Raw genomic sequence first — 15457 nt, 5'->3', positions numbered from 1 at the left:
TGCCACATTGATACGAATGTAATTAAAAGTAAGCTCTCGAGTCATTATAACTTGCAAATTGTTTTTTACACGGTTAAGCCGCTGAGGTAAGTTCGGTCACCAGATTGCACTGTTAGGTGCCCTTAAAGTCAACTAGGGAGATGTGGAAACTGTTATTTTACGCCGGAAATAATCATCGTATTATCTGAAGCACACGGAATCGTTATTTGTTATATCCTTGCATTATTGCATAGTCCATAGCTTAGGTTTTGTTTATTGACTTTGCGTGACACCATTTATGACGCCACTTATGTCGTTTGTGCCTTGGTTTTCTGAGTCTGTCGTTAAAAACGTCCGACCAAATTGAGTTGGTGCCTAGCCGGTCAAGAAAAGCACAAATAAACTGGGCGTGAACAGCCGAATCAAGTGAATCAACTGCTATGATGCAATAACGCACTCGATCAGCTTTTTGACCTGAGTGACTTTGGCCTAACCTTTGCTCTAAGGTGAACAATGAACATTGTCAACGCCCAAGTTTTCCCTTCCCAAACGCCAAAGTTTATTTTTTACGCAACTAAAATTGACAAACCCGACTGTACCGAAACCGCAGCTATTGCGACTATCGAGGTATGACGAACTTAACTAAAAACCAGACTACTGCTTTGATGTCTTTGAGCTGGCCCCATAGGTGACCGGCTGGCGCCACATTGGACAGTTGGATATGACAGTTGAAAATTTCACCCAAAACAGTTTGATTTTAAAATCTTACTGCGATCTGGCGAACAATCTGACCGGCATGTGGCGTCACCTATCCATAGATGGTGGTTCGTAACGTAGCCGCTAGCTGACGCAGCGGTCTGGCGAGCCCAGTGCGACGCAGGGCCTTTCTCGTTTCGTCTGGCCTTCGGGAGGTTGCCTAAAGGAACCCTTGTTTGACCTCTGGAGGAGTAGCTGTCTTAGCTCTTCTGCCCTTTCCTCTAAAACTCTATTTTTGGTAGCTGCTTGAAGTTTACGTGTGTGTGTAGCATCGAAATTAGCCGTGCAAGGGTCTCTGTAGTAAAATTGACCTTTGATGTCATCAGCAGGGATACAGAAAATGTCAAATTGCTGGGGGAAATTTACTGAATCTTAAGAATTCGGAAGCTATCGTAAAATACCGTAAAAATAAATATATCGTAAATATTAAAATATAAAAAAACATCTTGAATGTGTTGCCCGACAATGCGACTGATTCATAGGCGACATGTGTTTTCCGTTTAGGTCTTGACCCTGACTTTGGTCATTTTTTTTTTCAATTTGACGTTTGAGACCAAATTTTGATTGAATAGATACGTTTTGACACGAGAAGCACGATGCTCGTAAAAATGATATGCAAGCCTTGGAGAAAATTTTACATGCACAATTGCCATAAACACTTCAATAAACTGTATAATAAACGGTCCTTTTGAACAGTTTACTATCTAAAGGTCAATTAAAGTTAACCCGCAAGGTGCTTCGCGACTTCCGCACCGGGCCGGGGGGGGGGGGGGTCTGAACAGCACACCCCCCCCCCCCCCTCCCCCGTCTAACTCGGCTCCTGGGCGGGCCACGTAGCGACACGCGGTAAGCGGCATTCAGGAGCGTCAACATAATGACGGAAATACTTCGGTCATTTTTGGGTCAGGTCAAAGGTCAGGTCACTAGAGGTCATCAAAGATCAAATGTAGGTAGTCCATTTCAACATTTTTGGAAACTGCCAATGGCTAACTCGGGAACCAATAGAGCTACAGCGCCGCGAAAAAGCGCATTCGATAGCCCCTTTACAGACCTTTCTGAACAATGTTTTCAGATTTGACCTCAGGTCATTGGTTAACCCTCGCCGGCACAGGGGTTGATGCAACCCCCCTAAGGTTTTTCGCGAATAACTCGCGTAAAAAGCGGCCAATCGCGACGAAACTTTCAGCACCCTCACATTGATCAATTTTACACAAACCCTGAAAATTTAATGACCCTGACCCAAATGACCTTTGACCTGTGACCTACTTTCCGAGACCATGTTTGGCCGGAATCGCGATTCGGCGTATGTCGGCTCGCATTGGCCGCGCATTTGCAAGCTTTTCGTGGCTTCAAACCTTCAAACATGTGATTTGATGTTGCTCCCATGCATAAGGGTAGATGTCAAGGTCACCTGAAGGTCAGGTCAGGTCATTGACCTTTGGTAACCTCGGTTCACTTTTCGAGTTTACATGTTTCTAGGCTAGTTTTTTGAGCTGATTTCGAATTTAGCAACCATTTGAACATTTACGAAGTAGTTTTGGTGCCTTCGTAACATGTTACGAAGCTGTCAGAGGCGGTTGACACGTAGGGTAGACCGGGGCAAGTCGCCCCGCCGAGGTAAAACGCCTCACCGATGTTTCTCGGAACTGGCAGAGTTCTGGGGAAACATCATCTCTTCTATAAAACGTGCACTATATGATCATTATAATGAGCAGACTGGAAAGAAATTGTGATGACTTGTTCGGGAGATATAGCCAAAAATGTGTTTTTTGAGTGATTTTTATGTTTTGTTGTCAGATTATGTATCACGGCGTTCTTTTATGGTCCACATCAGGTTAACGACTTTTATGTATTTTGAACAACTATTGTCTAACGCTTATCATGCCGGGTTGGTTCGTGTTAAATTATGTCTTGCTGGAGTGCAAGGCGTTGTTCTCTGACCGAACTACGTGATGGGGTAAAACGCCCCAGTAGGTCGCGGGGCAAAAAGCCCCTGGGGCGTTTTACCTCATGTGTTGTTCGGGCTACCCACTTTCTAATGTTCGGTAGCTGGCGAACAGTAAGTTTCTATGCCTTTATGTGTATTTTTCTCAGCAACTGGATGGCAAAGGAAGTATTTTGTTAACATTTGCATTGCAATAATTTATTATTTGGTCATATGAGGTAGGTGAAAAACCTGCTCATACAACAGTGTCATAGCTGAACACCTGACAGGATGGAATGTGCTAACTTCAGTGCCGTGCCTCCAGAGGTCTAACGGACCTCTCACATAAGATTTAGCCAACTACCATGTTAAATCTTTAATCTAAAGTATGGGGCTACTTGCCCCAGGCCGTGGGGCGTTTTGCCCTGGGGTTGGGGCAAAATGCCCCATTTGCAGTTGCTTCACAAATCACTTCCTAGCTTGGAGTCCGATCATAAGTGAATGAATTTGAGGGGTGCAATTTAAAGTAAAATGTCCATAGAACGCATTGAGCACAAATTTAGCCTTCCAGGTGATGTGGGACAAAATTTATGTAGCAAAATAAATTATCTGGGGCGTCTTGCCCCAGGCTACCCTACTACGAATACCCGTCACGACCCCTACCGGTTGACCTGACCTGACCTGACCCGACCTGGTCTAAATGCTTAAAGACATCATCTGTGATCAAAACTAACACGATATTCGTGATCAGCACCCCGGAGAACCCCTTAGCAGCCACGCTTTACGACTTTCTTACGGCCCCGATTTTCCCGATTTTTGGGTCATTGGCCTGACCTGGAAGGTCACCCGATGACCTTGGACCTTAAAATTAGGTATCATCGGCTTCTTCTTATGACGGGCAACACGTTCGTGTTTTCCGCGAAGATCTAGCTCGATCAGGGGCCAAACGCGAGGGGGGTATGCGGAGTCGGAGTCGGAGTCGGAGTCGGAGTCGGTCGGAGTCGACAGTTGTGACCGGAGTCGGAGTCGGAGTCGGAGTCGATTTTAGAAACCCGAGCCGGAGTCGGAGTCGGAGTCACCGAAAATCTGTCGACTCCGCAGCCCTGCTAGGTCTGCGGAGTCGGAGTCGGGAGTTGGAGTCGGTCGGAGTCGACAATTCTGCCCGGAGTCGGAGTCGGAGTCGGAGCTGGTTTTTGAAAGCCGGAGTCGGAGTCGGAGTCGGAGTCGCCGGAAATCCATCGACTCCGCAGCCCTGGTTCGTACTACCCCCCCCCCCCCCCTTGTGCCGTCGAAGGACGCAAAATGACCTGTGCCGGCGAGGGTTAACCCGCGCGGGGCTGGGGTCTTCAGCCGAACGCGCGGGGCAAGCCACAGCAGTTTGCAATGTATAAACCCCATTCACTTCTATGGCTTAAGTCGGGATAGACAGGGCACACAGAGTGGGCTTGCCGGAGTTCAGCCCGCTCGGGCCCAGAGTAACCTCCATTATATACATGGATTCACTGCTCGGGCTTAAATCGGGCTAACGCCAATCGTCGCTCAACTAGGGCTAAACTACGGCTGTCCGGAGCTCGCAGAGCGGGCATACCTCCGGCAGAGCATGGGCTTTAGTCGGCGTTTTTGTGTCATACGCCGACTTTAGCCCAAGCCCTAGCCGACTTTAGCCCGACTTAAAATCTCGGGCAATCCACACTTGAGCCTGCTTGGGCCCGGAGCAAAATTGCTGGCTGGGTGGGGGGGGGGGTAAATTTTACCCCCCCCCCCCTGTTATCTCCCGAACTAATGGTCCTATTTGGAAAATTCAAACGCCAATCGAAAGATCTCATCACGAACAACTAAAAACATGTACTTAATTTAAAGTTTGAGGTCAAGGTCAAGGTCAGGTCAAGGGTACAAATTGCAATTGTCTACAGTATCGGCCTTTGCACCGTAGTTGCCGAAGAATAGAGTCATGGACTGAGATTGATTGCTCAAAACGTGTTCTTAGGCTACCAAGACAATATTCGTTGCATACAATATCATTCAGAGGTCAAGGTCAAGGTCAGGTCAGGTCAGGTCAGGTCACCAAAAACAAAATATAGAAAAGGGCATGTGCGACACATGTTTTTGGGTCATTTTACTCATAGAATTCAATAGGCACACTCAATAAGTGATATGGACCACCTCTGGATGAATTTCAGGTTGAGGTCAGGTCAAAGTCAGGTCAAGTGAGGTCAAATTTTGAAGTTGGTTGTAAAGGCCTAAAAAGGTGTCTATATGATGCCGTTTTTAACGGCAAATCGAATGGCGCTGTTTTTGTTTCCGTACGAGTTCTAGAACTTCCAAAAAAAAATCATTTTTTTCAAAATTTTTGTGTGTCGTTACGTCATAAAATTTTGAATAACTCCCACATTTTTTAACCGATTCTTCTAAAAATTGGTATGTAGGTGCACATAGACCACTTCTCTGACATATATTCCGTTTTTTCGATACACTCAAAATTTTGGATTTTATAATTATTTTCCCAAAAAAGTCAGTTTTTATTTTAAATTTGGGCCAAAATCTAAAATTTTCAAAAACCGAGATAGCCATTTGATACACAAAGTAGAATTACGTATAACTTTTTTTGTTACGTCTTGATTCCTTTAAAAATGAAGATGTTAGCGGCGTTTGAACTTTTGCCGTTTTTGAGGCGAAAATGGCGAACATGACGTCACTAAAACGTCAATTTCTCAAAAAAATTCCGACGGATTTCGCTCAAATTTTCAGAGAACGTGTCAATTTGATGTTAGAAAAGGTACTGAAAGTTTGGCGGCGCTGCGCGCCGCCGTTTTTGAGATATTGCAAAAATTCGCGAGGAGGGATAAAATTTACCCCCCAGCCCCACGCGGGTTAAGCGTCCGAGGGCAATAACTCTCAAAATAGCTGTTTTCACGAAAAAAGATTTGTCGGTAATAACTTTTAATTCAAGCAAGCCACAACATTACTTTTGCCAGCATCGTGTTCCTCTCGTCGAGAAGCGTCGAATTCGTTAACCTTGAAAGGTCATTTGGAAGATTTGACCGCTGGTCAAGGTTATGACCTGACCGGAAAGGGTCATGCTGCATATCAGTAGATCCGTATCGTCGAGCTGAATACATCTGACGTGTTTTCATCGCTCTAGCACCGAGCACGTCTCTATCAAAAGTTATAGCAAAAAAAAAAAAACGCTGGTGACCGTTCATGACCTGAGATGACCTCAGGGGCACACACAGGTGTTACAGGAGCATTTTTCAGATTCAATGTGTCATGTTTACCCATGAACCGATGTTTGAGAGGGTTTTGAACACCATTCATCCAAAAGAGGCGCTTTTCAATTTTCTCTCATTGACTCATAATGGAGAGGTCGCAAAATTGATCTGACCTTAGATCACCGACATCAAAATTCCGAGAGATACATTTTGTACATACTGTTATTCTTATCAATCGCTGAAAGTTTCAAGGCGATCGTTCAGTCGGTGTAGCTATGACGAAGATTGAAACTTTTTTTCTGAGGTGAGGTCAGTTGACGTGACCTGGTGACCCGACCTTGAGAGCGCTGGGTCTGAAATTTTAACAACATATGTAGAAACGATGCATAAACAGGTGTATAAAAAAGCGCAGAATATCATCAAAACGGCTGGAGCTAGGGAGCTCAATTTTTTTACTTCTCTTTTAACTAAACTGGGCATGTTCCCTAAAAATGTCAACTTGATACCTTCATCAGGGACAGTTCCAGGGCATGGGGAATTGAGAGTTCCTATTCGTGAAGCAAGTCATTTGGGTGAAGATCACGATGCTGATGCATTATAACTGATATGCAACATGACCTTTTCCGGTCAGGTCATGACCTTGACCTGAGGTCTAATTTTCAAGTTGACACCTTTCAAAGTCAAATTATACTTCATTCGACGCGTCTCGACGAGAGGAACACGATGCTGGCAAAAGTAATGTCATTGCTCTTTTGAGTCAAAAGTTATTGCCGAAAAAACGCTTTTCGTAAAAACGGCTATTTTTGGAGTGTTTGCCCTCTGGAGGCTAGACCGTTGACCTGAGGTCAAATCTGAGAACAATAATCAGAAAGATGTGTAAAAGGGCTATCGAATGCGCTTTTCTGCGGCGCTGTAGCTCTATCAGTTCTTCTCGAGATAGCCGTCGGCAGTTTCCAAAATGTTGAAATAGTCAACATTTTACCTTTGGTGACCTCTGGTGACCTAAGCTTTGACCGGACCCAAAAAATGACCGAGTGTTTTCGTCCTGCTTTTGGACATTCTTTCGATTGCCGCTTACCGCGTGTCGCTACGTTGCCCAGGATCCGAGTTAGAAGGGGGTGTTCACTGTTCAGACCCCCCCCCCCCCGGCCCGGCGCGGAATCTCGGAGCACCGGCCCGGCGCGGGTTAATAGAAGAAAATGAAGAACTACGAGACTTGTGATTTTTTTTTTGCGATTTAGACTTTGCGAGACTTAACAAGTATTAAGGACTGCCCAACGCTGCGCGGATCAAAACATTATTCGAGGTCACAAAAGTACCTTCAATAAAGTTTCATCGCAGTTTTAGGGCCAAGATCTCACCCAACACATATCACCTTACAAGTCTACACGTGTGACCTGGAATTTCATTGATATCCATTTAGAGAATCTCAACCTCAGTGGTGCACGGGCTCGCTGTGTGCCACAATTCAATATATACCCTGGTGTGCCACTGCTCTGTGAGGCACTGCCCGTTCAGCCCGCGGGCACAGGGGGCTGCTCCTCAGCTCAGGGACGTGGCCGCGGTCCTGGCCGCAGCCACTATAAAGCGCCACAGCTGCTGGCGCATCAGTTTGGTGGCGAGTGGTCGGCGCGTGCACTGTGCGGTCGCCATGGCAACCAGAACGCTGCTGCACTCGGTAAGAGATGCATTGCTCTTTGTTGTGATTATTGCAGGGATTTGTGCTTACTTATCTTTGTTGTGATTTGCACTTTGATGCACTACATACTCTTTTGCAATTGCTTCTATCTGGACAAAATGTTCTCTTGTACCTATACCAAAATCCTTGCATACCTAGTATAACTAACAGTAGCGGCGGAACACCTTCAATTAAGAGGGGGGGGGGGCACTGCCGACTTTTGACCCCATTCTTTCCATGCAACGCCCATCATAGGGCTAATGTTAAAATGCCGAAATCAAGGGGGCACGGTGCCCCGGTGCCCTCCCCGTTCCGCCGCCTATGAATTAACAAGTGCCTACTTCTGCATAAAATGGACATATCTATGACAGCTTGACCTTTTTGGAGGTCATCCTTTATTTGTGCATACTTTCATCAATAGGCAATTGTGAAGAATATGTGTCACTCATCATGTTATGGGCTGATCTCATGGTCAATTTCATATTTAGGATCATGATAAAGTTGCTAAACGGCTATCGGCGATATAAATAGCTTTTAACCAAAAAAGATAATTACTAAGAGCCCGGTTATGTGTGCTTTAGTTATTAACCCGCGCCCCACGCACTGGGGTCTGCGTACTATAACACGCCCTACTGGGAGGGGCGGGGGGCTCTTCATAGCCACCCTCCTAACTCTGAAACTGCTGGGCTGATCGTCAAAATGCAAACGACGTCTGATAGCACCGGAAAAACTGTCGAGCGAAACCTAATTTCATTAAACTCGAGGTTACCGATGACGTCACAGGTCAGGTCAAAGTAAAAATTATTAGCATTTTGGCTCGTTCACATTTTGGTCTCTGGCCGCCAGCTTACAAGTCAGATCAGGCTCATTTTTGGTTTACACACTCGTAAACAGATGCTTAAGATACCCTGAGGAAAACAAACTTGTACCTTGTTTTTCAGGTCAGGGTCAGTTCATCACAGGTCACGGAAATATTATATCATGCGTCGGTCACGTGACACATGTTTTACGGTCCATTTAGGTCATAGATTTCGAATTTGATGTCGTTTTGGTCATTTGAGGTCATTTTGAGTTGAATTTAGCCCAGGTCAGGTCACTTTCAGGTAAAAAAGGTCAAATTTTGAAGTTAAAGGTTTCAACAAAAAGGTGTCTATTGGATGCAGTTTGAGCTCAGCAACACGATGGTGCTATTTTTATTGCTGTGCGATGTCAAATACGTATGAAAAATTGATTTACTGAAAAATTGATTTGAAAAACTTATAATTATAAATTTTTTGCAATAATGTATATACCTTGGCCATTTTGAAGATATAAGATATTGATTAGGGTAAGTTATGAGCATGTGTTCTATCACATGTAGGTATTCCGTTTTTTTTTCGAAAAGTTAAAAAGTTTTCGTAAAAAAAAGATAAAAATATTAATTTGAATTTTATTGCACCTATATGATTTTCAAAATTGTCACAATTTTGACAATCTGAGATAACAGTTTGATAGCGTAGTCTATTCTGAGTCCTCTCATCCAAAGAAATTGGATCTAGCTTAAAAACTGAGCTCTTGGGAGCGATTGCCGTAGTTCAATGTTTTGCATCGAAATCGGCCCAACATAACGTCCCTCTGACGTCATTTCCGGCCGACTTATTGTAGCTACGAAACCAATATTTTGACACAAGGTGTCAAATTGATGCACCCAAAGATGCTGAGAGTTTGGCGTCGATACGTCAAGCGGTGTGGAAGTTATTGCAGAAAAACGGGAGGGGGGCTATGAATAGCCCCCCCCCCAGTGGGGCGCGGGTTACAACGTAGCTGTTTGATATGGCATGATATGGTCTGCTTTTGGATTTTGGAGTGACATTCTTTGTGCTTCATGGCTGAAATAAGTCATTTTATTAACCCGCGCCATGATGTTTTTACGCCCCTCCCCCTCAGGTTTTTCGCGAATATGTCAAAAAAGGCGGCGCGTAGCGCCGCCGATTTTGCTAAGCCTGTCCATATAACATTTCCATATATGTTGTGAAAATTTCAGACGTGGGTCGTTCAAGGTCAGGTCACCAGATCACGTCAAGTGACCTTACCTCAGAGAAAGTTCAAAGGCTCGCTACAGCTACAGTACACCTACCCAACGGTCACTTTGAAACTTTCAGCGATTGATAAGAATAACAGTATGTAAAATGCATATCTCGGATTTTTGATATCTGTAACCTAAGTTTAGGTCAATTTTGCGACCCCTCCATTATACCTAAGTCAATGGGAGAAAATTGAAATGTGCCTTTTTTGAACGAATATCGTTCAAAACCCTCTAAAACATCGGTTCAGAGGTAAACATGACACATTGAATCGGAAAAATGCACCTGTGACCCCTTTGTGTGCCCCTGAGGTCATCTCAGGTCATGAACGGTCACCAGCAGTTTTTTTTTTGCTATAACTTTTGATAGAGACGTGCTTAAGTGGTGAAAACACGTCAGATGTGTTTCTGCTCGACGATACAGATCGACTGATAGGCAACATGACCCTTCCCGGTCAGGTCATGACATTGACCTAAAGTCAAATTTTCAAAAAGACCTTTCAAGGTCAACGAATAAAAAATCATTCTACGCGTTAGTTATACCTAACTGAACTTAACATTTCTCGTGAAAACGGCTATTTTTAGTTTTTGCCTTCTGGAGGCTAAGCCGTTGACCTGAGGTCAAATCTGAGAACAACAATCAAAGAGGTCTATAAAAGGGCTATCAAATGCACTTTTCCGCGGCGCTGTAGCTCTATTGGCTCCCGAGGTAGCCGTTGCAGTTTTCAAAATTGTTGAAGTGGACAAAATTACCTTTGATGGCCTCTGGTGACCTGACCTTAGACCTGACCTAAAGAATGACCTAGTGTTTCCGTCATTATTTTTGACGTTCTTTCGATTGCTGCTTACTGCTTGTCGCTATGCATGGCCCAGGTGCTGAGTTAGGAGGGGGGCGTGAAAACGCTCCCCCCCCAACACGACGCGGAAAACATAGGCCACCAGCACGACGCGGGTTAAAATGAGAACGGATTCCGATGACGACGCTTTTTTTGTCATTGACATTTTCAAGGAGCATTCCCTTCGCTGCCATGGTGGAGATTCTGATGAACTACATTCTGTATTGCACCTACCTTTGGCCGCTTGACGATGTATAAGACCTACGATTTTGTAGAAACATTTTGGCAGAATGACACCGGTCATTATGCCAATCTGAATGGGTTGCCAATGATGTTTTTAAACACGTGTTTTGCATCTGACCTGAGCTTGATCCGTTCTGCGCGTCAACAGGAATACAAAATGCTTCGAAATCCATTCGAGGCATGATCACTCTTTATCCTTCACTCACTTCAATCGTTGCCAGGGATTTTCTTCGCTTGAAAGGACCGCCTAACGTATAATCTGTTCTCCAGTGATGCTCATTCGCTGATAAAAGATGGTTAGGAAAGGGAAAGTGAGTAGGTACCTTATCAACTCGGACAGCTAAGTAAGTGAAATTGATATGTCATACATCTGTGACAATTGTCACAAAAGTTACAAAATGTCGTACATTGTAAAAAAAAACACATTTTTATGTGTTCTGTAGACTTGTAAAAGGTAAGCAATCCACTTTGACCTGACCTATGATGCCATCGCTAGCACTGAAGTCAATAAAACTGGAGCACTTGGTAGATCTCAGACGGGGCTGTCCTGTGTCCACGGCCGTTGGAATTTGAAAATCGGCTCAATAGTTTCGGAGATTACCAGGGGGCTGAGATCCCCCTTCCCTCACAAGAAGGCCAGAGTCCGGCCGTAGCCTTACACGAGGCGCGTATAACTATTATTAGTTAGGCACAGAGCAGGTGGATCAAAATAGTTTGCACGTTTGTAGCAATGACTTGGCAAAACGCACGGTTTTCCTCACACGGTGACCTAGTCTGGCGACTAGTAACAGCTGTATTTGCCGATCATCGACAGTCAGTTGGCGCTGGAACAGCTCGTATGAGCTCCGAGAGTTGCCTGGCCAGAGTTAGTTCGGAAAACCACCTCCGGGCGCTGGGGGCACCTGGCCCGCGCCGGGACAGTTGCAGCGCCATTGTCTGCCGTGCAGGATGGATGGGATACGTCCCAGTGCAGGGTCGCTGCTGAGGCCCACAACGCTGCACAGAAATGAGTGGCATTTCAGCACAGGGGGTCTTTTCAGGTGCCGTTCGATCTTCCTTTGCATATAACTAATGTACTTCCGTTCAATGCTTCGATGAGATCGGTATCTAGCTATGCATGAACTTTATATGCATCAGCTTCTGATGAGAGCCTGAATGTTATTGATAATCATCAGAAAGATGTTATAGCGTTCGGCTGCCTGGCATTGTTCTCTGTTGTCTGCACTCGGTCTACGGAGGGGAAATCGTCGAATTTTGACGGCATTATCTATCAGTTGAGTCACAAAGGCGATACGCTGCACGCCAGTCGCCCTGTTATATGACTTTGAAAATCCACTGACCAATTGATTTCACGAAGCGTCATGCCGCTTCCAGCCAGATCTCAAGGCACATCAAGGATTAAATAAAAGCTGGCCGGGAGGACACCTCCAATGCACGTCCGTGACAACTTCAAGTTCTGTCAGGTCAACGGTGTCCTCGCCAGCTCGATGGCCACTCGATGTCACTCGAGAGTATGTTTGCTCACGACGCTCATGGCCGGAGTGAGTATGGTAATCACCGAGGCGTTATCTTCTCGGCGTCGGGCCTTGATGTCGGTTTTTCACCCAGCTGACCGCCGCCTGCCCAGAGGAGTCCTAACTGACCATTGGGTGCGATGTTTGACGTCAGGTAATCTTTGTTTGCCACCTCAGAGCTGACACACTACCAATCAGCATACTCGCGAGGTCCTCCGTGCCTGTGCATCTCCTTCCCTCCCCACGCTGACCAGTTCACCAGTTCAGCACACAGTACCTATAGTCGACTACAGAATGATGTTCCACTCCTCAAGTTCAGAAGCTATCAGTTGACCGGAGCGCTAAGTTGTGCCGTTTATCGCGCAATTAAGCGTGCCGATTGTGAGCATTGGGACAAAGCTATAATTTCTGAACTCAGCCCGTGTGATGCGGCACAGGCAGCCTACCACTCCAGGCAAATAATTGCCTGTGAAAAGTGGAACATCATTCTGTAGTCGACTAAACATCCTCCCTCCCTCCCTCTCCCTCTCTCCCTCTCTTCCATCCCTCTTCCCTGGCCGAGGTAATCGTGATGCGTCGGGTCGCTTTGCCACACAGTCGGCGCGAGCTCTCAGCTCAAGCTCAGACCTCTGTCGCCGCGACACCACGAGGAGATGAATAGGGTCACCGATAGGGACAGGTGCGCGCAAGGTGAGGTAGCTGGCGCTGGCCGGTCCGGCAGCGACAAATGGCCGCGCCACACCTTGCCGCTGCGCTACACCTCGTCTCAGCGCGCCGCTCCTCGCCGCACGCGAGACGAATTCTGATCGAGGGTGACCGGAACCACGCGCGGTGCGTCCGCAGACCGATCCATTGCTGCTGGAAGATGAAGGTCAGGCGCCACGCATGCCTCCACACTGCAATGGAGGGAGCATTGGTAATGCGGCACTTCTGAACCGGCTGTAGACAGAACCTTCGAAATCGAGTGCCACTCGTCACAGGAGTGGATTGAGAGTGAGCTCACTAGCAGGAGAGGATACGAAGGGTCTGCCGCTGGGGCCACCCCCAACCCCATCCGGAAAGCTTGCTAGTTGCTAGTTGGTTGATCAGATTTGAATAAGAATACACAAATGAGGTTGCTCGATAAATGAAACAGCTTGTGTCTTCCTGGGTCTCCATATTGATATTGTTTTATTGCTTTTTACTAGCACACCACAATAAGATTCCATACCAATATGCCGTATAAACTTGACCAGTGACCACCTTACGACCACGTATGGCATTGCAAGGCAATGAACTGCACAATGTGATGACAGCCCGAACGCCGAATCCATGCGCCTACATCAACGTATAAGAGTCTAGCAAATTAAATGAGAAAAATATTCAGTATGACGAGTTAATTTGTAACGCACGACCAGCAGCGCGAGCTTGGCATAGCAAGCAGTGAAATCGAAGACACCTTGGTCCTCTAGTTGAGGAAGGCATCCCCTGCTGTTTTAATTTGTCGGCACGTCAGGTGATCTGTCAATGCCTGTGACTGAAGGTCCCACGGTCACTGCCAGGTGCACCTGACCCTGAGCCGAGTCACCGTCCCGCAGACGCTGCTTTGTTTGTGTCAATTGACTGAATACGATAAGCAGAGAATGATTTTCGGCTCAATAGAATGCCTTAGGTGTCGCTGTTGGAGTTAGTTCTTTCCTACTAAGGCTCGCTTCTTGAAATGGTCGCGAAAATGACAACGACTTTGCAACGCGAAGGCTGGCTCACACCTCTGACCTGAACATTTGGGGATGGACCATCATATAACACGTTATGGCAGCTTCAAACCGTGAGCGAAACCCCACAATCGTCGGCGCGTAAGCCTTTCTCTCTCCCTCGCCGTCCCTCTAACCCATCGACAGAGAAGCTTATGCGCCCCCCCCCCCCCCTTGCACGTGAAAACCAGCTAAAAAGCCTCTTCACGGAGCCAGTAAAGAACAGTGCCGGATTGCACCGCCTCGGGGTGGATCCAAGGACTGTGTTGAAACTCCGAGTTGGTCTTAACGGTCACAAGGGTGCCCCACCAACCCGACCATGGATTTTTAGACGTGGTGAGCACGGCATGATCGGTTCCGCCCGTGTTCAGCCACGGCATCCTTTTTTCGATGCCAGAGTCCTTGTAGGCCCACTTGTCGAACTTTCGTACGATGCTGACTTCCGTCTGGCCGGGCGTCTCGTGGAGGAAGCTGTAGCTTCTCGGAGCGAACCAGACGCCTCCCCAGCGCCGGCGACCGGTCTGCGCCTGCGCCTCGATCCGGTAGCCGAACCGGGTGCCGTTGCCCAGGTCACGGATGGTGTTGGCGTGCTGCAGGATGGCGTAGTTGTGGGTCAGCGAGGGTGAGCGTTCTGAGCGGCCCAGCACGCTGAGCACGTCCCAGCCGTCCCTGGTGGTAGCCGTCAGCAGCAGCGTCCAGCCACCGCCGTCGTGGCTGAAGTCGCACAGCACCGGCACCGGCATCCCGGTGAACCAGTAGACGCCGTCCTGTGGGTGGCCGCCCTGGTCCCGCAGCTGCAGACAGGAGCGGGCGCAGGCGCGCACCGCCGCGCCGGCTCCTGGTGAGGAGCGGCGTTCGGCGGCGCGGGTGTTGGAGCTCGGTCACAGACCGGCTCCGGAGCCGGCTGGACGCCCGGCAGTGACCTGGCGTCGGTCCCCGGCTCCGTCTCTGAGCGCGAGGCCACTGCGGTCCCCGAGTCCGTACCAGAAGGATGGCAGAGGTCGCGGCAGCTGCCGCAGCCCGGCGGCGGGCTCTCACCGTCCCTGTCCAGCCGGCTCTCCAGGGCCTCCAGACGCGCCTGTAGCCGACCGAGGTCGGTCAGCAGCGCCGGCCGCCAGTCGGACAGCGCCCGGGCCACGGCCGACTCCACCACCGGCCCGAGCAGCTGCGACAGCTGGTCAGCTGCCGACAGCGGCTGGGTCGGCACGGCAGCTGCCAGCTGCACCAGCAGCCAGAGCAGCGCGGCGGCCGGCCATGGTGACATGTCGCTGCTGCTGGCGACTCTGTCTTGCTGCTCCTGGCTGGCTGCTGAGGTGGTTGACTGCTGCTGCTGACTGGCCGCTCCTTCAGCTGACCGTGACTAGGCACCACTGACCACAGACCCGGGTTTGCCGATCCCGAAGATCGCTGATCAGCAGCTAAAAACGGTGCCGCAGCTCCGTCACAACTGGGCAGTGGGAGACCTTGATTCATATTTTAACCGGCCTCTCTTGTTTATGAAAGCTTGTTTGAGACATCGGTAT

At 47.9% G+C, this 15457-nt stretch overlaps 1 protein-coding gene across 5 annotated transcripts in view; it reads left to right on the top strand.

The window, feature by feature from the left end:
• The window catches only part of LOC122371746 (polycystic kidney disease protein 1-like 3), a 44381-nt gene continuing 28924 nt past the window's right edge, over window positions 1-15457 (top strand). Inside the window, exon 1 of one of the 5 annotated variants that reach the window (XM_043348396.1) lies at window positions 1-86. Coding sequence is in view for 2 of the 5 variants with exons in the window: in XM_043348395.1 (XP_043204330.1) it covers window positions 7520-7546 (27 nt within the window). In the remaining 3 variants the exon portion in view is untranslated. The other 4 variants (XM_043348395.1, XM_043348394.1, XM_043348398.1 and 1 more) reach the window with 4 other exon arrangements.

This window comes from Amphibalanus amphitrite, unplaced genomic scaffold (genome assembly GCF_019059575.1).
Source record: "Amphibalanus amphitrite isolate SeventyFive unplaced genomic scaffold, NRLGWU_Aamphi_draft 001275F_arrow, whole genome shotgun sequence".
Classification (NCBI taxonomy): Eukaryota; Metazoa; Arthropoda; class Thecostraca; order Balanomorpha; family Balanidae; genus Amphibalanus; species Amphibalanus amphitrite.
This window is presented reverse-complemented; position numbering and strand designations above follow the sequence as displayed.